This window comes from Drosophila serrata, unplaced genomic scaffold (assembly GCF_035046125.1).
Source record: "Drosophila serrata isolate PLE 108 unplaced genomic scaffold, ASM3504612v1 contig_382, whole genome shotgun sequence".
Classification (NCBI taxonomy): domain Eukaryota; kingdom Metazoa; phylum Arthropoda; class Insecta; order Diptera; family Drosophilidae; genus Drosophila; species Drosophila serrata.
In genome coordinates, this window is record NW_028257280.1 from 10433119 (window position 1) to 10455224 (window position 22106).

General features: G+C 41.7%; 6 protein-coding genes across 13 annotated transcripts; 5 read left to right on the forward strand and 1 right to left on the reverse strand.

Annotated features, from left to right (window-relative positions):
• The first annotated feature begins 114 nt into the window (after window positions 1–114).
• LOC110176455 (golgin subfamily A member 7) lies at window positions 115–2227 on the forward strand. Of its 2 annotated transcripts, XM_020942807.2 has the most exons (5): window positions 115–280; window positions 492–669; window positions 738–890; window positions 1145–1507; window positions 1568–2227. In XM_020942807.2, exons 2-4 carry the CDS (start codon window positions 499–501, stop codon window positions 1283–1285), a joined length of 465 nt encoding a protein of 154 aa, XP_020798466.1. In that variant the 5' UTR covers window positions 115–280; window positions 492–498; the 3' UTR covers window positions 1286–1507; window positions 1568–2227. The 2 variants fall into 2 exon arrangements, with proteins under 2 accessions (XP_020798466.1, XP_086696300.1); XM_086840174.1 differs by lacking the exon at window positions 115–280 and having other exon boundaries at window positions 304–669.
• Window positions 2228–2263: 36 nt separating this feature from the next.
• LOC110176557 (uncharacterized) lies at window positions 2264–2627 on the forward strand. The gene has a single exon (XM_020942947.2). It carries the CDS (start codon window positions 2373–2375, stop codon window positions 2625–2627), a length of 255 nt encoding a protein of 84 aa, XP_020798606.2. The 5' UTR covers window positions 2264–2372.
• Window positions 2628–2901: 274 nt separating this feature from the next.
• Pdf (Pigment-dispersing factor) lies at window positions 2902–3521 on the reverse strand. The gene has a single exon (XM_020942868.2). The coding sequence runs from the start codon at window positions 3454–3456 to the stop codon at window positions 3154–3156; it is 303 nt and encodes a 100-aa protein (XP_020798527.1). The 5' UTR covers window positions 3457–3521; the 3' UTR covers window positions 2902–3153.
• A 739-nt stretch (window positions 3522–4260) lies between these two features.
• On the forward strand, window positions 4261–4602 carry LOC110176556 (uncharacterized). Its single transcript, XM_020942946.2, has one exon. The coding sequence runs from the start codon at window positions 4261–4263 to the stop codon at window positions 4600–4602; it is 342 nt and encodes a 113-aa protein (XP_020798605.1).
• A 1834-nt stretch (window positions 4603–6436) lies between these two features.
• Window positions 6437–11580, forward strand: LOC110176523 (transmembrane protein 26). The gene is made up of 7 exons (XM_020942900.2): window positions 6437–6630; window positions 7450–8001; window positions 8064–8215; window positions 10611–10809; window positions 10877–10945; window positions 11003–11209; window positions 11273–11580. The coding sequence occupies exons 1-7, from the start codon at window positions 6437–6439 to the stop codon at window positions 11484–11486; spliced, it is 1587 nt and encodes a 528-aa protein (XP_020798559.2). The 3' UTR covers window positions 11487–11580.
• Window positions 11581–12079: 499 nt separating this feature from the next.
• Window positions 12080–22087, forward strand: LOC110176497 (uncharacterized). 7 transcript variants are annotated; one of them, XM_020942871.2, is made up of 7 exons: window positions 12080–12341; window positions 18974–19448; window positions 19503–19717; window positions 19793–20327; window positions 20390–21042; window positions 21102–21248; window positions 21310–22087. In XM_020942871.2, the coding sequence occupies exons 2-7, from the start codon at window positions 19039–19041 to the stop codon at window positions 21426–21428; spliced, it is 2079 nt and encodes a 692-aa protein (XP_020798530.2). In that variant the 5' UTR covers window positions 12080–12341; window positions 18974–19038; the 3' UTR covers window positions 21429–22087. The 7 variants fall into 7 exon arrangements, with proteins under 7 accessions (XP_020798530.2, XP_086696305.1, XP_086696307.1 ...); XM_086840179.1 differs by having other exon boundaries at window positions 12190–12805; XM_086840181.1 differs by having other exon boundaries at window positions 12209–12688.
• Window positions 22088–22106: the final 19 nt, after the last annotated feature.

Sequence of the window (22106 nt, forward strand, 5' to 3'; positions counted from 1 at the left end):
GATTTAAGAGAAGTAAAATGATTTCTAACTACTTTCTTAACAAACTTATATAAATTAATTATATTCTTTTTAATGGTATTTTTCCAACTGGTATTTCGGTATATTTTCCAGTATAATCAAATGTGGTATTTTCCCGTGTCCAGCGAGTGGTCACACCGTTGAAAACCTGCAATATTAGCAACAATATCAAGCATTTGTCTTTTTATTAACTTGCAGCAATAAAAGAGCGACTCCAGGCACTTCCAGGCCACCCAAGGTTTCTCTACTCCAAGCTAATCAGGTACGTGCAGGAGCAGGCCATGCCAAGTTCCCACAGACCAGTCACTGTCATTTTCCGTATTCGGGGCTGTGCTGGAAAAGGCAAGGCCAGCTGCCCAGTAGTTGTGAGGCGCCAGCAGGCACCTCCACCTTGCCATCGCGATGATCGCCCTCAACCAAATGCATCGGGCGCTGCAGAGCGAGATTATTCACGCGGCTATTGGCTTTTTCAGAGACATCATGTCCCAGGGCGGCGGCGGCGGCAGTGGCACTCCGGCGGGCGGCAATCCCACGGCGCTCCAGGGCGTTGGCGGGGGCGTGGTCTTCAGTAAGGTCTTTATACAGCGGGATTATAGCGAGGGCACCTCCGTGAAGTTCCACACGCGGTTACCTGCGGAACTGGACGGCATGGTAAGTTTTAATACTCCGTAAAAGGTTGCATCCTAATCATCATCACGGCTTCATTTCCTTGACCACAGATCGAGCGACACGTCTTCGAGGCCACCATTAACAGGCTAAACGAATTCTACGCCGAGGCGGAGGAGGGATCCTGTGGCACCTATTGCGAGGGCTGCATTGGCTGCATCACAGCCTACTTGATCTACATGTGCTCCGAAACGCACTACGAAAAGGTGCGTCATCCTTGTGAATACCTAAAAGTGCGGTCGAAATAATAGCAAAGTTCATGGTTAAATGTATGTGCTTATATCAGTCATTGACCTTTAATCGAACAACAATGTTGAAGATATCTTTGTACTTTTGTACTCTATTGAAAGTTATTACTTAAGTTCTTTCTACGAAGAAATCTGCAAAACTTGTTGCTATTATTTCTACCTTCACTCAGTATATGATTCCCCAATTAATTTTAATCTTTCATCTGTCACAGACCCTTCGCAAGATATCCAAATTTGTGGCTTCCCAAAACGAACGCATTTACAACCCCAAGGGCCTGCAACTGATCGATCCGACGTATCGGGGTCTTCGCGTCATAGAGATTACAATATTCGACCGTCCGGGGCGAACGTGACTTCCGCTTTCCCATTCGGCCAACGAGTTTTTCATGTGAGATCAACCAGCCACAGTCGCATCAACAGGAGGAGCATAAGGATGAGGATGAGGGAGGAGTGCGTTTCAGCAAATATCAAGCAAAAGTCAGCGCCATTGTGTGTGTTTCCAAAAAGTTAAGAAGAAAAAGAAAACAACAAAGCTGTGGAATCAGCTAAAGCTTTATAACCTATAACCGTAATATGTGAGTAATGAAGAAGTCCGGCTTCTAGATATAAGCCTTACGTATCTGAATTGATTGCAGCTTGGCGGCGCAGCGGCCAGAGCGTGTTCCGGGGCATGCGACTTAGTCACCGGTGTGCTGGGAGCACACCGCCTCCGCTGCAGCCACGTACGATATGCTAGATTAGCCGTTAATAATTAGCCAAGGCAGGATACGGCCAGTTAGTTAGTATTTATGCATTATCAGGCAGCGCCGGCGCGTTGGCGCTTAGTTCGTAGTCATGTAAGTGAAAAGCTACCGAAACTGCATTTTGAGCCGAGGCGAGCATCAACATATACACACATTCGCATATGTTACCATTGTTCCAGCGATAATTAATTGATTTTTAATTGAAAATTGTATACATCTTGATTGTACGTAGTCGTTACTAACAATTCGCTTGTCAAATGTTTTCATTTACATACATAATCGCATAGTTTTGGGCTTAATCAGACAAGGCATAGGCATAACGTTTTCTATACAAACTCTTACCGATTTCAATCAGCGCCAAATGAACTTACCCATTAAACAAGTGAAGAATTGTTCGATTTTTAATATAAATAAGCAACCTTGATTAACATAGTTGTCTATCTTATAAGATAAAATATATATTGCCGTCATATAAACGAACCCTACAGCAGTTGGTTTTTGTCCATGGGGTAAACACAAAACGAAAATAAAGCCATGTTCTTTGTGCAAAAATAGTTTTGCAGATTTTGTATTGTTTTCTCTTGTTTACTTATCATCTCGGTCTGGGTTCTTTCCATTTAAGTTTAGGCCGAATTTGGATATATAAAGGGGCCCCGAAGGTTTCATAAAACAGTCACTTTTGTTTAACCCGAGAACAATGAAGCTAGCAACATATCTATTCGCCGTTGTCCTGTTTGCTGGATTCTTCCTGCTCCAGCCAAGCTCTGCCCAGACCAACACGACAACCACAGAGGCCAGTGCGACCACGACAACGACGACAACAACTGCCACGCCCAGTACTGTGCACAGGAAGCATTTTACGGCTCACAATATTCACTACAAAATCGTCCGAAGGATTCATGTAAACAAAAAGAAGTCTGGCTGGATAAATTGTGGAGCATATGGAAAATAAAATTAAATATTGAAGCCCACATCATGACTTTAAACCTTTAAGGGTGGAAATTTATGAAGCTTTTAAACTATACTTCAATATTTGAATAGCTTTTTGTCAAGTTCAAGCAAAAACTCCACACATGTTCTGTGTGACTGTGCAGAATAAATATTTTACAAGTGGGAAACAGTCATGAAATTATATCTAGTTATAAATTCCCCATCTTAAGGATGGCTCTAAAAGTAGTTGAAAATATATTTAAAAGTTTCTCACAAGTTTGAATGAAACAAATTCATTTAAATTTGCTATTTGTATATTTTTTAATAGAACTTTTAAAGCAACAAATTTATACTGTCTTTGCTCTCAATTACATGGCTATACCAACTGCTCATTCCTGTGGATTTCTCATTCGCACTCTCGTTCCTCAACGCACCAACAAAACGAGTAACAATAAATAATAATAATAATAATAATAATATCCGAGTTCCAGGGGTCCAAAGCTACCTCCATTTCACTTTAGTCACCGTATCCAAAATCCACCATCCGTCTACTTGCCAGCATCGTTCATGTTCTTGGGCAGACTCAGCAGCGAATTGATGAGCTCCGAGTTCCGCTTTCTGATGGGTATCGGTTCGCCCAAGGAGTTCTCCAGGATCAGTGGATACCGACAAATGGTAGCCAGCTGGCCAGGCGTAAACTGTCCCATATTGTTGAACCAGTCCAGTAGGTCGCGGCTATACTCCTTGCGCACATAGCGCTCCTCATCGGGCATGGCCATGGCTCCGGAGGATCCGCACCGAGAAGAGATGGTCAGAAGCACCAGGACGAGGGCGAAAGTGAGGCGAGCCATTTGTCTGAGGTGCAGCAACAGCGGGAACAGAGCACGGGACACCTGCAGCAGTGACTTGTGAATGAACGATAGTCGGTCCGGACGCGGACTTATATAGGAAGTCCGGATGGGGCGACTTAGGTAAATCTCAGCGGGAGACCGGGTTAACCACGCAACCCAGCGGCGTCAGTATCGGTGTCAGTGGCAGGACCAATACATGTCACCTCCAGTCCTCCTCGATGCCTGGCAAATAAGCAGCGGAATCAAGTCGAAGAGTCGAGTTGGATTCACGCAAATATTTGATTATGCAGTGTTTTATGTGCCAACATGCAGCCAGGCGGGAACCAAATCCTGTTCGGTTTCAGGGTTATTTGTCCAGGAGGATGACACCCTCCTACCTACACGCTGAGAAAGTTTATTTCAAGAGGAACTTACAGTTCTTCCTTTTCCAAAAATGTAATCTACAACAGATGGAACTAGGCAATATACTTTGTTGGAGTATCTATAAGGTCTATTTCCCTATTGATTTATAGAACACCGATTGTGACCACTAATTTTCTCCAAGTGCAGCTTGCGATTAATTTTAGAACAAGGGTCGTAAAAATAAAACCCAGTATTTAATATCTAATTTAATGGCTTGTGCGAAATTCCAGCTTGTTCTTTTGTTCCCCTCACCAGACTCTGCAAATAAGGCCAAAAAATTTTGCGCAGACGTAATTGGTGAGAGCGTAAGGAAAATATTTGCGGAGCCGATTGTCTTGGCCACATATAAAAACTCCCAGCCGCCGGTGGGCCATACAACAGATCAGCAGCATCCAACACAAGATGAAGGCAGGACAACTGGCATTGGGTTTCCTAACACTAACCATATGCATGTGGGTGGCCAATGCGGCGGGCACTGGCACCGGATCGACGACCACGACGGAGGCCACCACAACGACAACGACAACGGCGGCCACCACAACGACAACAACAACCGCAGCTTCCTCCGCGTCGACTGTTCACAGGAAGCGCTTCCGGGTCAGCAATCTTAGGTTTTCGGTGACGCGGAGATATAAGATCTACAGGAACACCACAGCCAGTACCCGGAGACTATCGAGGCGTCTTGCCCGTTTGCGAAACCGTCGACTCGTCAGGGTCCTGAGACGGAGCAACAATCGGGGCTGAGTTCTCATATCCAGACAGATATATCACTTAAAGCAATAAATGTAACATTTCACAGATTAATCTTCTGCAATCCATATTTCTGATGCTAGGATGGTTTTTAGGATTTGATTAGGAAGGATTAGGAACTAAAATTAAAAAGGGACTCCTCTGAAATTGCTGAGAAATTTGAAATAGTTTATAAACAAACCTTTGCTAGAGTTGAAGTTGAGTAGGGCGGTATGCCTTTAAGATTTAAAATCTAACATATTTCTCTATATCTAACAATTATTTATTATGATTATGCTAAAGATAATGGAAATAATTAGTTAATTAATGAACTATATTCACCTTTAGGACAGATACTGAGTCATCTTGCCAACTTTCTTTGTTCCAATCAACAGGTAGCCTGTCTAGCATGGCAGTAGGCAGTCAGACCCAGACCCAGATCCAGACCCATACCTCGACCATCATCCTTATCCCTATTCAATGACTTCACGTGCGCCAAAAACATTGACCCAACTCTGCCCACATAGGCGTAAACATCGGCTATATGTTCAATTTTAGCGGGGGAGTGGGTTTTACGATGACTATAACCTGCCATGCCATGCCATGCAGCTACATTACCACGATTTTGATGGCCAAGGCTTGGGTGTCTTTCTTCACTCCTCCGATTTGTTTGCACTGCATTTGTGACCATTTGTGGTTGGACCCCAACCCAGGACCTAATCCCGGGTTCGTCCATCGAACGCTAGCATTTAACGGTCATGTGAATTCTAGGTACACATAAGTATAACACGCATGGGTTCGATTTCGTTTGGGATGTCATTACCAGGAGCGTGTCGCGGTTAAAGCCAACGTTCATATATAAAATTAAATATATTAAGCATTGTCTAGAAGATTTTATTGTCATCAAAAATCCAGGATAAGAGATCAAGGAATTATAATTCACTTGCTTACAGAAAGAAAAGTGCCAAGCAAGAAAGGATGCTTGTTTCATGAACCCAAAAGTTTTATATCCTTGCAATGAAAATAGTTCATAACTTAGCCACTTTTTTATGCTAATTTTAATTAGCTTAACAAATTGCATATTTCATTTTATATTTAAACATTTTTTAATCGATATTTATCAATATCTCTATATGACAAATAAAGTTTAAAAATCTCATAACTAAGTTAAAAGAACATAAATTTTCATTCGGAAAGCGTCTTAATTTAACATTTTACAAAATTTCATTTTTGACCAATTTTTGAAAATTTTAACGATGTAACCCCTTATAAAATTTTCAAAATTTTGAAAAAATTAAATTTTTGCCGGACATGCCTAGATCGATTCGTCTGTTGATGCCGATCAAAAATATATATGATTTATAGGATCGGAAATGACTCCTTCATTGGGTTACAAGCTTGTGTGTAAAATTATAATAGCCTGGAAGGGTATAAAAAGGAATAAAAATCCTTATTACTTGTTATCCTTTAATATTCGTGACCCTCGCTAAATATATATTCTATTATTTTTTGATACGATAGTTATATTTTGACTACTCCAATTCGCTCCTGGGGACACGCCGAAGATGATTTGGCGAAGGCGCCGCAAACACTCAGCCTGCACGCGCACGGTGAAAACCTGGACGGACGACTGCGCCATTCACCAATTACGCGCCATTCGCTGCGGTGTCCTTAATTTCTTAAAAAGCGTTTAAACATCTAATGAAAGCATTTGGGGCCCAGCGAATCCTGCTCAGTCAGTCAACTCAGTTGCGTTTGACTTTCCACCGTGTGCGGTTCGGTTTGCTTCGATTCGGTGTCCTTTGGTCCTGGGTGACTGGCTCGCTCGCAGGATTATGTCATTGCAGCCATGGCCAAGATAATCTCCACGATCAAGGCCATCCTCACGAGGATTATCTTTAGTGCTCACAGCCTCCTGGCCATTTGGCATTTGGTAATTATCAAGGAGGATCATAAATACTGGACACTATGTGGACCCCTGCTGCTGCTCCTCCTCGAGGGCATCTTCACCATTATGATCAAGAAGACGCAGGAGTGGCGCTGGTAAGGATGATCCTCCAGATGGGTCCTGATCTGATTTATCCCGTTTCCCGGAATGTAAACAACTATCGCTGGCGCTGACATCATTCGGCGGGCTTTGATTTTCAATTAAAAGTGAAATCATGTGTTTAATGTGTGGCTAACCAAGCCACCCACACTCCCCACAAACTCTGCTGCCACTCCTCCACACTTGAAAAAAAACAGTTTATTTATTAAAAAATTTGACAGCAAATTATTATAATTTTTACGTTAAGTTTAAGAATATCCATGGGGTTTTGTTTCACAATTGGTATATAAGATAATATTTACAATTAAAGGCCATTATTATTGCAATCAGTTTATGAATATAAATTTATAAATTATTTAATAATAAATTCATACCCAAGCACAAATACATAAACTTTAATTATATTTTTTATACCCTTTATTATTTCAGTCAAAAGTTTGCTATTCGTTTTGAACCTTATAAAGTATACATATTCCTAACAAGCATCATTAATTATGGTTTCTAATTATTTTATTAATATGTTAACATACATATGTTATATGTATTATTAAGCCTTTCTTAAAGCTTTTCATCAAATTTCAATCAATTTTAAATGCTTAGATTTTATTTCAAGTGCACTGTCCACCCCAAGCGTTGTAATAGTAAAAACTTTAATGGAATTTCGTGTGGTGCGGGTGTGTTTGGTTTGGTTTGAGGAGGAGTGAGGAGGAGTGTTTTTCGATTCTTGTTTACCTTTTGGCGCATCACCCAGACTTGTTGTTTGTTTTGGCTATTTCGTCCCGTGCAACCTTATTTGTGGTATCCTCCGTTCGCAGGTTCTGCCCCTCGGTGTTCCTCTACCTGAGCAGCATTGTGCCGGCGATTTGGCTCCTCGAACTGGACAAGGTGGACCGGCGACTGGCCGCCAGGAACACATCGCTAATCATTGCTAATGTCTCGGGCTTAGGCAACTTCAGTAGTCCGCTGGTGAACAACTCCAGTCTGCCGGACAGCAATATCAGCGGAATTGTGCCCATGGCAAATCTGCTGGGCCAAGCCGGGGTCAAGCTGCCGCACATCAGTAGAGCCACCCTGACCACCCTCATCGAACAGTTCCTCATGCTGATCCTCATCGTGGGCCGGTGGCTGCTCCCGAAGGGGGATCTCACGCGGGACCAGCTCAGTCAGCTGCTCCTGGTCTATATTGGTACGGCGGCGGATATTATAGAATTCTTCGACTCGTACAAGGACGACTCCATAGCGGAGATTGGATTCCTGGTATTTCTAACGCTGGGCATCTGGTCCTGGAGCCTCATGCAGTTCACAATAGTGCTGTCAGCGACACGAGGACGACGTCCCCGTGGCAGTGGATCACACAGCAAGGAGAAGTAAGATTATACTGATTATATCTGCATTCCAGGTCTTGTCTTTATTGGTTTTTATTTCACAGACACACCGACTGTTGCCAGAATTGCTGCTGTGGCATCGATGTGTGGGGCATTGTGCTCAACGTTATCCTGCAGGATGCGCCCTTCCTGACGTTCCGCTTGCTGATCATCTTCCAGTACAATATTATTAACTACATGAATGTCTTTTTCACCTGTGAGTTCCTTTCGTAACCATAATTAACCTAAATTTGTATGATATAATTTCAGTCAGAAGTTTGAAAAGGCGTGAAGAAATCATTTCCGACCCTATAAATCGTATATATTCTTGATCAGAATCAATAGGCCACTCGGTCTAAACATGTCTATCAAATACAACAAAATTTTAAACAATTTTCAAATTTTTACATCGTTAAAACTTGATCAGCATCAACAGCCGACTCGATCTAGCCATGGTTGCCACATTCACTTGATCAAAGTCTATTAACCACCAAGCACTAAATTAGTAATTTATATAAAAGAAGAAGAAGAAAACTAAACTTCTCTAGCTAGGGCCTTGCTTAAGTATAAGACTTGAGAATCGCAGAGGAGAGCGCTCTATGTACCAAATAATTAAGCAAAGCCTATCTTTCAGTCGAAAGCTTGAAACTTAGTGAAGGAGTCATTTCCGATCCTATTATTCATATATATTCTTGATCAGCATCAACAGCCGACTTGATCTAGCCATGGTTGCCACATCCACTTGATCAAAGTCTATCAACCACCAAGCACTAAATTAGTAATTTATATAAAAAACACACAAAAAGAAGAAGAAGAAAACTAAACTTCCTGTAGCTAGGGCCTTGCTTAAGTATAAGACTTGAGAATCGCAGAGGAGAGCGCTCTATGTACCAAATAGTTAAACAAAGCCTATCTTTCAGTCGAAAGCTTGAAACTTAGTGAAGGAGTCATTTCCGATCCTATTATTCGTATATATATTCTTGATCAGCATCAACAGCCGAATCGATCTAGCCAGGTCAGGAATAAATGTAATTTTTTGAAATTTTTTAACAATTTAAAATTTTTATAAGGGGTATCGTTAAAATGGTGAAAAATTGACGAAATTTGAATTTTTTTTAATTTTTAAATTGAGTATGCAGATTTGTTACCCTAATAAAAACTGAAATTAATGCATTTTTGGCTTAGTTAACTTCAAAGGTATTAAGAAAATTATTCATGTTTTTTTTTTGTATCTAAAAAAAGTTTTTAATATATGATTAGTGTACTTACCTTGAACTTCTATGAGTAGGAATCCCCACAATATAAATTATATCTATTTATGATTAAAAACAATGAAGTAACACCTGTTTTCATTTCATTCACCTAAACATATTATATTTGCAGTTCACAGATTTGCATTTTTCCTCTACACCAAACGATCGTTTGTTTAGCACCTATATGATACAGTCGTCCGATTTTCATGAAATTTTACACAAAATTTAAGACTAATATAAAATGGCTACACCTCAAACTTGATGATGATCTGTTTAAAACTGAAATAGTTGTAATTTTTAATTGAATTCATTTCTCGATCGTTCCTATGGGAGCTATATGATATAGTAGTTCGATTTTCATAAAATTTTACACAGAATTGTAGAGTATAACAAAATGGCTATATCTCAAATTTGATAAAAATCTGCTGAAAACTGAAAATGTTATAATTTTGTTGTAAAAATTTTCCGATCATTCCTATGACAGCTATATGATATAGTCGTCCGATCTGGCCCGTTCCGACATATATATGAGTTAGAGTAGATAGAAGGCTAACTACAAAGTTTCATTAAGATAGCTTTAAAACTGAGAGACAGACAGAAGGACAGACGGACAGACGGACAGACGGACATGGCTAGATCGACTCGGCTGTTGATCCTGATCAAGAATATATATACTTTATATGGTCGGAGGTGCCTCCTTCACTGCGTTGCAAACTTCTGACTGAAATTATAATACCCTGCAAGGGTATAAAAATTAGCATAAAGACGGTTTTTAAATTGAATTTAAGGCTTTTTTAACTGAATTATGACATTTTTAAAATTTGATTTGTAGAGCAAATTTTCACTTAAAAATATTTTGAAATATCGGCTTAAAAATGGTATTATAATTTTAATCAGAAGGCTGTAACGCTGTTGGGAATTATTTCCGACCCTATAAAGTATATATATTCTTGATCACAATCAATTAAGAGCCGAGTCGATCTAACTATGTCCAGTCAAAATTAATTTTTTTCAAATTTTCAAAATTTTATAAGGGGTTACATCGTTAAAATTGTCAAAAATCGATAAAAATTTGAATATTTTAAAAATTTTATATTGAATATGCAGATTTATTAATCTATTAAAAACTAACATAGGACTGCGTTTCAAATTAAATTTAATGCTTTTTTGGCTTAGTAATGGGGTTTTTAAGCTTCGATTTTTACGAAAAAAAATTTCATTTAAAAATATTGATTCAAAAATGCGAACATTTTAAGCTTAGTTCTATTAAATTACAAATTGCAAGTGCGTCGGCTCCCCGAAGTTAATTTCTATTCTTTTTAAGTATTAGTATTTATTATGTTCCCTAACATTTTCTAGGCAAAAACTCCTTGGTGATTATCCTGCAGCTGTATCGCCTCTATGTGGTCAACGCAGAATTCTGGAAGAATCGTCGAGAGAGTCGCATGGCCAAAGCGCGTCAGTTTCAGTCTCGGCGAAAGGTTCAGGATGCGGATCAGAACAGCATCTACATGATATCCAATGAGCGGGGTGGCGATATCAAAAAGAAGATTAAAAAGTGAGGAAAATCCATTCCATTCCACTAAATCCATCACTGAGTAATCATCTTAACACACTCCAAACAGGGCTAAGGATAGGGACTATGCCGAGCAGGAGACTGGGTACAGCAAAAAGAAAAAGGACAAAAAGGACAAGTAAGTACTTATCCCATTTTAAAGGCTTATATCCCTTGATTTACCCCTCGATTCCAGGAAAAAGCGTAAGCGCAAGGATACTGGCTACTCCACGGCCAGCTCCCAGAACCTGTACTCGACCAAAGCGAGCGGCACGGACAAGGAGTCGCGGCGCAAGGACAAAAAGGGGAAGAAATCTAAGCGCCATTGCAGTAGCTCGCCCAGTGACTGCGACCTGGCCAAGAGCAAGAAGCGTGGCAAGGGCGCAGACAAAACCGATAAGAAGTAGGTAATGCCTCTGGTCTTTGATGGTATCCCTTTGACTATATCCTGTTTCATATTATCCAGGAAAGCCCGGAAGATCGAGGCGGTGGTCGAGGAGTCGAGCAGCTCGACCAGCAGCAGCAGCAGCTCCGACTCCAGCAACTCCACTCTGCCCAGCTACGATGTGATAGACGAGAAGAAGGCCCGGCGCCGCAAGCGTCGTGGGAGCAGCAGCGACACTAGTTCCGGGGACAGCAGCTCGTCCAGTTCCTCCTCCTCAAGCTCGGACTCGTCCTGAAGCGTGGCAGGCACTGCACTCCTTGACCCAGCGCCCGTGGCAACGTTGGAAAACTGTTTTTGTGGCACCCACCGGCCTGGAGCTGGTGGTGATGGCCAAGGCCCTCTGACCCAGAGGAGCCGATCTTTTGGATGACCCCGAAAAATGGAAGGTCGAATGAACTCTTTGTCATTAAAACATTGCGCTCTAACTATGAAAGTAACATGGGGTTCAAATTTGAAGCATTTATAAGTAATAAAAAAGCTATTCCTTATGCTAATTTAAGAAAAACTATAAGGTTAAGCTTCCAAATTCGAATCTTTTGAATATATCTTATGTTATTTTCATGGTTAAAGTCTAATATCTTTTGATATATTTGTATAAACTAAATTGTATTTGAATAGATAGTAAAGATGCGGGGCTCCACTGCAATAAGTTGGCAGCTCCACCCTGAAACCAACGAAGCTCTCTTAAGTTTGCCTGCTCTTGGCCCCCACTCAGTGTAATGTCACTGCTGGGGGCTGCTCTCCTTCACTCTCTCGTTGGCATTCTCTTTGCTCCACGAAAAGCTTAGCAACGCGAACAGCTGCCCGACAAAAACAACAGCAAAGCTTAACTCTTGTTGACACACCGATGGGGATGTGTCTGGGTGTGTGTGTCAGCTGAGTGGGGAAGGGGTGTTGGGGGCTTGTATGCTGTCAGTTGGAGATTTTTCGTGAGCATGTTTTTATTTGTAATAGCACAATAGTTGCCGAGCGTCGAAGCGCTGCGGACGCGTTCTTCGCTTCGTCTTTCGTTGCGGGTTTTGCTTTTTTTTTTCGAAAAAAAAAAAGACTCGCGTCGCGTAAAAAGCTTCTTGTTGTTGTCGTCGAGAGTGTAAGTTTCATGTGGGTGTGTGTGAGTGTATGTGAGCGTGCTTTGTCGGATCCACCGCATATATAATATATAAAGTATATATATAGATCTATAATATGTACTTTTATGCGTGATATATGGTTCTGCCTATTAAGAAAAGTTCTCAAAAAGAAGTCTTGGGAATATGTTGAATAGAACTTTTGCAGTCTTCTTTTTCTCCCGAGTGGCAAACATCCCCTAAGTGAACCAAAACAACAACAAATATCTCGTTCAAAAGCAAACAAATAGAATTAACTATTTAAAAGGCAACCAAAAGAACCGAAGCAGTTGCCAAGCCGATTAAATATGAAAAGATAATAATGCAGCAGGTGTGAATTATTCGGCAAAGAGACAAAGTTTGAATTATTCAATTAATTGTGACAAATGTTTGGCGATTGCGAATTCCCTCGACAAATTGCCTCAATTGTGTACACCCCACAAAAGCCGTAGGTTATATGTATATTATATGTCTCTAGAGAGTATGTATGTATATCTATATCTGTATTCGAATGGTGGGTGGAGTAAACTGGACAGAATCACGAACTCAAAACACGTTCACGGCCTTAAAAATTATAGCTCCTTGGTTCCTCGGCCATCCGCAGTTGATTTCGTTTTCATTTCTTTAGCTGAATGGACTGAGTTACCTGAGTTACCTCAGCACGGCGGCACACGCTTGCTGAAGGTTAAGGTGGCTTCGTTTTACAAGCTCCCACGCCCTCTGGCCCCACCCCCTAAGCCGCCTTAGGACCGCTCTCTCTCTCTCCCAAGCTGCACGTGTTGTTTTGGTTTCGCGCTTTGTGTTTTCTTTGATTAACTTAAACCCAACTCAACACAGCTGGGGCTGCAGCTTTTTTCACAAACTTATTTCGCTCTTGGCCAAAATCTGCGGCTCTCCGCTCTCATTTAGCCGGTTTTCAGTCGAGAGTTTCCACTGAGAGTGTAGGAAAAGCTAGGGGAAACAGAGAGAAAAACTTCTTAAAAGGTTTCTTTATTACCTAATGAAAGAAAATGTAATCCCTAGCCTGGATTACTAAAAATAGATCTGAGGAAGTCAACCGTTGAATAAACACCCAAACAATCTATGACACTTTTCATATGAAAATGGCAAACCAAAGTCATCAAAACCGCAAACCAATAATTTCAGTTAATAAACAATGGGGTATATTATTACCCTGATTCTGGTTTCAAAACCCAATGAAAATCATCTAAACATTAACAAAGTCGTGAACCATAAACAAATACTCCAATTGTTGACACAAGCGTTTCCATCACGCAGTTCCTGCTAAACATGTGTTTCATTTCACAAAGACTTTGTCTTAATACATTTACTTATTAATATAAGCTATATAGGCAACATGTTGTTGCTATGCCGCACAGAGGAATGGGAATTCATCCAATATTTACGCTCAGTGCACTGATTATATGCCGGTTTTCCATCAAAGTCCAAAGGTTGCCTGCCGGTGACACTAGCCAAGGCGTAATAATCAAGGCAACCCAATTTGCCGGCCAGTAATTAATCTCGGGCGCATCGTTTAGGCCCGTTGGGAGTTGGAAAACATTCTAATTAGCAAGGAGAGTGCCTTGTCAAAGACACACTGAGTGGGTTAATTTAATAGTTTGCCACCGCATCAAGGTCAATGGCGGTCAGGGTCGCCTCATCGACGGAACAGTTCCTCATTGGCCACAACCGAACATCCGACAGAACATTTTTGTATGGCCTGATCCACGGTCTGCAGATACAGATACAATGACAGATACATATACAGCATCAGATACAGATACAGATACAGATACAGATAGAGGTACACATAATACAAAATTAATTGCCGCTCGCTTTGCATAACTTGTTTTGCGAGCTCTTGCTGTCAAACAACTCACATGAAAATTATTCAAATGTATTTTCAAAAAGTGAAATTGATGTGCGGCTGGCACACGCCTTTGTGGGGCGGGGTGGGAAATGTGAATACCATTATCACTAACCATTGTTTACGAAAATAAGTAGTTTACACTCTGATTAGTTATTACACACAAAGGGGGTGGGGTGGGGATGGATAATAAAAGCTTTGCTATCAGCCGGCTGGTTATCTTCTGGCTCTGAGTTCTTCTCTTTGTTTCTGAATAATTAATGTATTCTCTCGGACGGAAGACAAAAGGATTAAGTGGACACCATTTCCCGTTGCTTTTGACCCAGTTAATGCATCTGGGGCCTTCCGCTTATCAGCCAGTGACCCATTAATGGGTGGAAATGTATTATCTTATTTAATGCCGCAGTTTCCTTGCCGCTGACCTCTTATTATTCGGGTGACAGCTGTTTTAATTGCCAGTTTTTTATTGAGCTTTCTGTTTACGCCCAAGTACCTCGAATAAATGTTGTTAATGCCTATCTAATCGTCGCTTATAGTTCTTGAACCTGAAAAGTGTGTTCGTGATTAACGCTCGTAATCATTTGTGACGGTTGATTTCACGGGTGAAATGCGGATTGTTATCCATTCATATTTAAATGTGGGCCTTATGGCTTTTAAGGTCTTATGTCATCGCCCCGCTACAAAGAGTAATGTTCCGCTTTGTTGCACAATAACAGGTGAATTACTGGACCATTCGGGCATGCAAGCTGCGCCGCCTTTTTGAAGCCTAAGCCCGAGTTCACGTGGCCGCAACATGCGACAAATTAATTAGCATGCCGAACGCCTTGCGTGCTATGCTGGGCAACGGGCCAGCATTGCTCAGATCCCCCCTCCCACCCCAACCAAGGCCCAACTCGATTATTATGCATAATAAACGGCCATTTCCAGCTGACAAACGTGCACACGCTTAGGAGCTTGTTGGCCAGCAATTATGCACCATAGATTGCACTCGGGCGCAGCAGGCGATAATCGCAAAATTTAGGCTGTGTAATTACAAAACCCTTTGGTTGACAGGCTTCGGACACTGTTTCACTGTGCAACTGGTGTTGCGATAAATAGCAGCGAGCTAAACAAAAGACAGCGACTGCATTTGGGAGCAACGATAAAAGCGCCTGGTCAAAGTCCACATGGCGTATGAGTAATATCGGCGAACAGAGTTCGAATTAAGTATACGCCCCGTTGCCACAACGACTCAAGAGAGAGAGAGAGAGAGAGAGAGGGAGAGAGAGAGAGAGAGGCTCACTGACCACAACATGGTCAACAACTGCAACGGTGGCTCTCCCATGAGTTCAATATGCATTGCACAATGCAATTTGCAAATCTTGCCGATGGCCATTAGATAAGAAAAGTGTTTTTCTGCACTGCACAAGCTTTTCCCCTTGAGTAATGAAATTTAGATAGCTTTCTGCGCATCAACATGTTAAAGTGTAAAGAAAAACGAATATGCAAATGATTTTGATATTTATAGTTTTACGTTTATTAAAATATATTATGTTTTCAAGATGATGTGTATTCATTTATCAGAATTGTAACATTTAACTTGATTTTAAAGAGACAACTATAGGAATATAGGAAGTTCTCAAGTTAAATGTATTTATTCTACCTGTACAATGTCCATTATAATGTCTCATTGACTATAAGTAGCAGTAGTCTCGAGTACTATTGATTTAGTTGATCGAGGCATTAGCATTTTATACACACCACAAGTATGCAAAGAGTTCACAACCCCATTCCCATCAATTGGCATAAATAAATACTTCATTGTACTGGGAATCGGAGGAGGGTGCCCTTTTGCACTATCTGGCCGTGAAATTAATTAACGAAATTTCCATAAAATCAATTTGCCTGGCTAATCTCCATCGAGCTTTGTCTGGTATTTAGATAAGGGCACACACTTTCTTGCTCTTCAATTAGAGCAAACAGCAAACACTTGGCGCGCATAGCCCGGGGCCCTGCCCATCCGCACTTAATGAAACAATGAACGATAACAGACAAACGAATTGAATTGAACTTTTCGTTGTCTCCAATTGCCGGGAATCAAAACCGAAGCCGGAGCCAGAGACAGTCAATTGTCCGTTTCTCGGCCACTTTGGTCTAAAGTGCCTGTTGCCTCAATTCGACCAGAGCAAGTGCCAACTACTAGACCTCTAGGGGCTGCAAAATAACCGCAGTCGCAGTCGCAGTCGGAGCCCCAGCCCCAGACCCAGCCGCAGGCCTCGCCATTGGTATCGCCAAGGTGCCGTTCCAGTCCGGCCCAGATTTCCAAGGCGAGCGGTGTGCATTTCTCCGGTACCCAGAAAATCAAGTGTAAGTCGAGCTGCCCTGAACGGGTGTGTGTGTGCTGTGCGGGTGGTGTGTGCGGTTGTTGTTGCAATAACTTTGAGTCAAACTTGTGGAATTTCATAATGGTGTCGCTGCGCTAATTACACTGGACGGTAAACAAATGAATACCAAGTGTTTCTGGAATCGAAATGTGTTTTGACATAAGCAAATTAAAACAAACCACACTTTGGGAAGCCGGCGTTTATATACCCTAGCTGTTTTCATTAAAATTTTAAGATTAAATTGGATCGATCATAGCTAAACTTACAATTTTTTTTTATTCTTGAATCGATATTTTAACAAGACTTATTTTTCGTAAAAATCCAAGTTTAAAAAACCCATAACTAAGCCAAAAACGCATTAATTTTAATTCGAAAACCGTTCCGTTGTTAGTTTTTGTTTGCTTAATAAATCTGCATACTTCGTTTAACATTTAAGAAACATTCAGTTTTTGCCAATTTTTGAAAATTTAAACGATGTAACCCCTTATACAATTTTGAAAAGTTGAAAAATTTTTGAAAATTTATTTTTTTTGCTGAACATGTCAGATGGATTTGCCTGTTGATTCTGATCAAGAATATATATAATTTATAGGGTCGGAAAAGACTCCTTCACTTTGTTCCATGCTTTTGACTAAAATAATAATACCCTGCAAGGATATAAAAATATATATAAATATTGAAAAATAACATTCATAGCAACTTTAAAAAAATAGCTACAATTATATCATTGGTAAAGAACAATAAAGGAAACTAACTACGGGAACCGAATCTTATATTCCCATGAAGTTTAATTTTAATTTTATGAATCGGAAAACGTTTCTAATTAAGCTTTAAATCGATATTTATTGATAATTTATACAACCATTTTTTTGCAAATCAAAAGTTAAAAAATCTCATAACTAAGCCAAAAATGCATTAATTTTAATTCGGAAATCGTTCCTATATTAGTTTCTATGCGCTTAATAAATCTGGATACTCTATTTAACATTTTAAAAAATTATATTATTTCCCAATTTTTGACCATTTTAACGATGTAACCCCTTATAAAATGTTGAAAAATTTTTGAAACAATTTTTATTGTTGCTTACCATTTCTAGATCGATTTGCCTGTTGATTCTGATCAAGAATATATATTATTTATAGGGTCGGAAATGACTCCTTCACTGTATTAAAAGCTTTTGAGTAAAACTATAATACCTTGCGAAGGCATAAAAATGAATTATTTCAACCGCTAATGCATATTTTAAGCAGCGCTTTAAATGGGAAACACTTTGAGGGCAGTGTCATTATTTGCGTTTTCCCTGACGGACGGCCAACCACCTAACTGTCGGATTTGCATACATTTATTGAGAGTGTAAGGCGCCTGCAGCATATTGCGGCACTTTCAGCTATAAATAGTTTCTGTGGCAAACACAAAAGCGATGGGAACGAATGTTTTCCACTGTTTTTCCTCGCTTTTCCTCGGTGAGCTGTGCTGAGGCGGCGACCCTCAACTTGAACCTGTACGGGCTGCCATAACCTAAGGGCATTACAAGCGGCACGTCACTGTCATTATGCGGCAGCAGCAGCACCACTCGACATTATATCTGACATTTGTTGCTTTTGCATCTAATTGGATTGCGGGGGCCGGTCCGGTGAGGAGAGCGAGCGAGCGAGCATTCGTTATAAATATTTTTTGTTTTGTGGTTACCAAAAGCATTTTATAACCGTCATTAAACGCGACACAGATGTTGAGAGCGTAAAGATCAAGTGTGACTAAAATTTATTATTCTGAGCTCGCCTTAAGCTTATCATTAAAATGCTTGGGGTTAATAGTCTTCTTTTGTAATTTAAACAAATGCTTTACCAAATAAAAACGACATAGAACTACGTAAAAACCCACTCTTCGCTTATCAAGTAAATTCCAACAGATTGAAATTCAGCTTAGTGCTAGATAGTTTTCAAGTGTATATATAGATAAGGGGAATAACTATTGCTTATCTTAAGAGGGCTTTCCAAACACTTTTCTAATTCACAGTCTTACGTAAATGCTTGTTGTATCTTCAGATTTACAAAAGTATATATATAATATATTGGAGGAAACCGAAGTATTATTTTCTTTAACTTTCACCCTATTTACCATATGAACAAAAGTTCAAAGTTTATAAGCACTCTTGGCCCACGTGTCGTTTAAGTAATTTATTGCAAGCGCCAAGTGAATATTTATTTTTAGTCCGCCAGTTTGAATTTCCCTTCAGCAAGAGACCCACAGAGAGAGAGAGAAAAGAGAGAGAGACAGCTCCTGACTGCATTGTTTTTAGCCCAGTGGCCATCAGTGACATTGACAAATTGCATCCGCCAGCGGCTAGCATATGATTAACTACCAAATTCTTTCTTAAACTTCCAGATAGAGTCAACTGCAGCATGGTGGTTCCGAATTAATTAACTCCCGGGGCAGTAGGAAGTTGGGAAATGTTCGCCAAAGGATCTGAGCCAAGTCAAGAACGTATGGCCTGTGAGGGCAACCCCATCGAGGAAGATGACGCCACGGAAGCCAACCTGAAGCTGAAAAACAATAACCGAAACGGAAACGGAAACGGAAATAGAAACAGAAGCCCCAGCTGCGACTCACCGTTGCAGGAAATCGATGAACATTACGTCTGCGACATTGCCATGATGCGAATTGGCGGAGAGGAGATGACACACAATGCGCCAGCAGATGACTCACAGCCATCGGAGCTGGTGGACGACAATGCAAGTACAAACAATGAGAATGAAAATGAGAATGATAATGGAAACGAGGTGGAGATCGATCGTCAGGAGGAGGAGCAAGCGGTCAGCGATCTGGTGCGATCCAGCAGTGCAGGTGCTCTCATGGAGGCGTAAGTTTGATTATTCTACCTTCCCTTATCCTCAGCTAACCCAATCTCCTTCAGAGATAGCAAGAATGGTGGCAGCATGCGTGTGGTCTTTGGCATCCTGGTGCGACTGGTCCTTCCGCTGGCTAATGGTGTGGCCAGGGGTATCAAGGGCATTCGCGATGTCCGCGTGCTGAGAGTGCTCCAGAACCTGGCCTCCAGCAGACAGGCTCTTACCAATCTGGTGGCCTTTGCGGCCAACACTATCTCACTGAATCTGTCCTCGGTTCAAGGTAAGTCTCGCGCTCTATAAATACACTCAAGTATGTCAAAGTTCGGAGGTCTAAATATAGTTGCATTTTATATAGTTTCTAACCGCATGGGACCGCTACTGAAACTTCTAAAGATGCGCAAGTCGCAGGATGGCCTTGAGAGTCTTCCGGATACCCTAAGTGCACCCTCCACACCCTGCACTCCCAGCAGCCCGTTGCAAGGTCCGCCCCTTTACAGCGTTCGCTCGGATGCCCCCAGCTGTTGTACCCTCAACATTCTGGCCGAGCCCCCGCCGGGTCAGCCCATTCGGGCGGACATTGTGCTTATCCACGGATTGCATGGCTCCCTTGTAAATACATGGAAGCAGGGACTTTGGCAAAATGATCGTAAGCCGGTGGAGTTCGAGAGGCCGCCAAGGCCACCGGTAAGGCCGCCCAAGCGTCCGCGTCATTCCCGCAGCGCGGCCATTCATCCGGCTCCCCGGGAGAAGCGGGCCAAGTTCGCCTCCCTTAACCGCTATGTGGACACCAACGATGATGCTCCAGTGCGTCAGCGGACGCGACTGCAGCGTTCCGTTGCAATGCAACCAGACTTCCAACTTAATGCTTCCGACAGCGATGATGGCGAGGAGTAAGTTGTATGCAAAATTAATGCTCTTAACATTCCACTAACTTCTATTCTCCATTCCTCAGCTATGCATATGTGTGTGGTGAACCAGACGATATCCAGATCTGTGAGGGCATCGAGTACAGCTTCCCCACGTTCCGGCTGCGGATGCACGACAACAGTCGACTCCTTCCGGCCGAGCTAGAGTCCATGCTGCAGGCAGATGGCAGCGAAGCGGCTGCCAATGGTAGCCAGGGTTCTCGTCCTCGTCCCACCTCGCCCGGGACGCCGCGGAAGTCTGGACGCAGGAGCAAGCCCTCTCCTGATGATCCCAATTACTCCAAATGCTGGCCAGGCGACTGGCTTCCGCTGGACTGTCCTGGAGTGCGGGTGATTGCCGTCAACTATACCACCGATCAGTACCTGTGGCGTCCGCTGTGGAAGAGCAAGGAGCCACGCTCCAGCCTCATCCAACGCTCCCGGGAGATGGCCGAGTTGCTCATCCAGCAACGCGTGGGACATGGCCACCCGATCATCTATGTGGGCCACTCAAAGGGTGGTCTGTTTATCAAACAGTTGATTGTGGATGCCTGGGAATGCGGTCGTCCGGCAATGACTCCACTGTGGAGGTCCGCCCGCGGCTGTTTCTTCTATTCGGTGCCGCATCGAGGTTCCCACCTGGCCAGCATTAAGGCGCCGCTGCTCACGCGATCTGTGGAGCTACTGGAGATTGAGAAAAGTAAGCTAAGAAGGGGATTTAAGTTGCCTAAAGCTTTAATTTATTTATAATCTTCACAGACAACAAGTACCTGCTGGACCTTCATAGGCGCTTTGCGGGTCTATATCACCTGGGTCACCTAAAGATTGAGGTGTTTAGCTTTGTGGAGACTGCATTGACGCTCATGTCAGTGTTATACCTGCGCATTGTGGGTGTGGATTCGGCAGGTGGGTGCTTAATTAATTACCTTTAAAGTGACCCATTAATTAATATGGTTTTCCCCAACAGATCCTGGCATTGGCGATGTCTGCGGCATTCGCCTTGATCATCGCGAAATCTGCAAGCCCCGCGGAAGGGATTGTATATTGTACAAAGAACTGGTGAAAATGATTGAGAAGGTGTGCTAAGCTGAGCTTTCAGTGGAACTAAAATGCAATGACGAAGTATATTGTATTAGGACCTGATCTATTTGAAACCGAATTGTGAATAGAAACTGGCAACTCAGAGGTGTCATTATAATTACGCGTACCTAAATGCTTAATAATAGAGCGTCGCTTGTTGTTTAAATAGTGCATAGCATACTTGTTTCATTACCTTTTAATTCGCTTATCCATAGCTAATAGCTCAAGTTAGTCATTTACGACACATAAACACACACTTTGTTGTCTCTAGTTTAAGCCTCTGAAAGAAGGGAAGGCAGAGGTGCCTGACCCTATGCCATCTTCGGGCGTCCAATGATAATTTTGCAATTTTTTTGTGATCGTTTGTGATCATGTCGAAGCACTTTGTTGTGATGTACCCCCAACCAACCACCCGTGAATACGTTATTGATATTGTACCATATATAAGTTACTTGTATATTTAGCGTTTGATAGTTCTATGAATGTCTTTCATTTATGTATAAACCGAAACCTACACCGCTGTAAAACGTTACCAACGAATACAACAAATTGATGCATACATATGAAAGTTTCCAGTAATTTAACCGGTCGATGTTTTATACCTAATTAATAAGTTCTAAATTTCCAAAAACTAATAAAAAAAAATGCAATTGTATATTATAAAATTGCCTGTGACTGTGCATG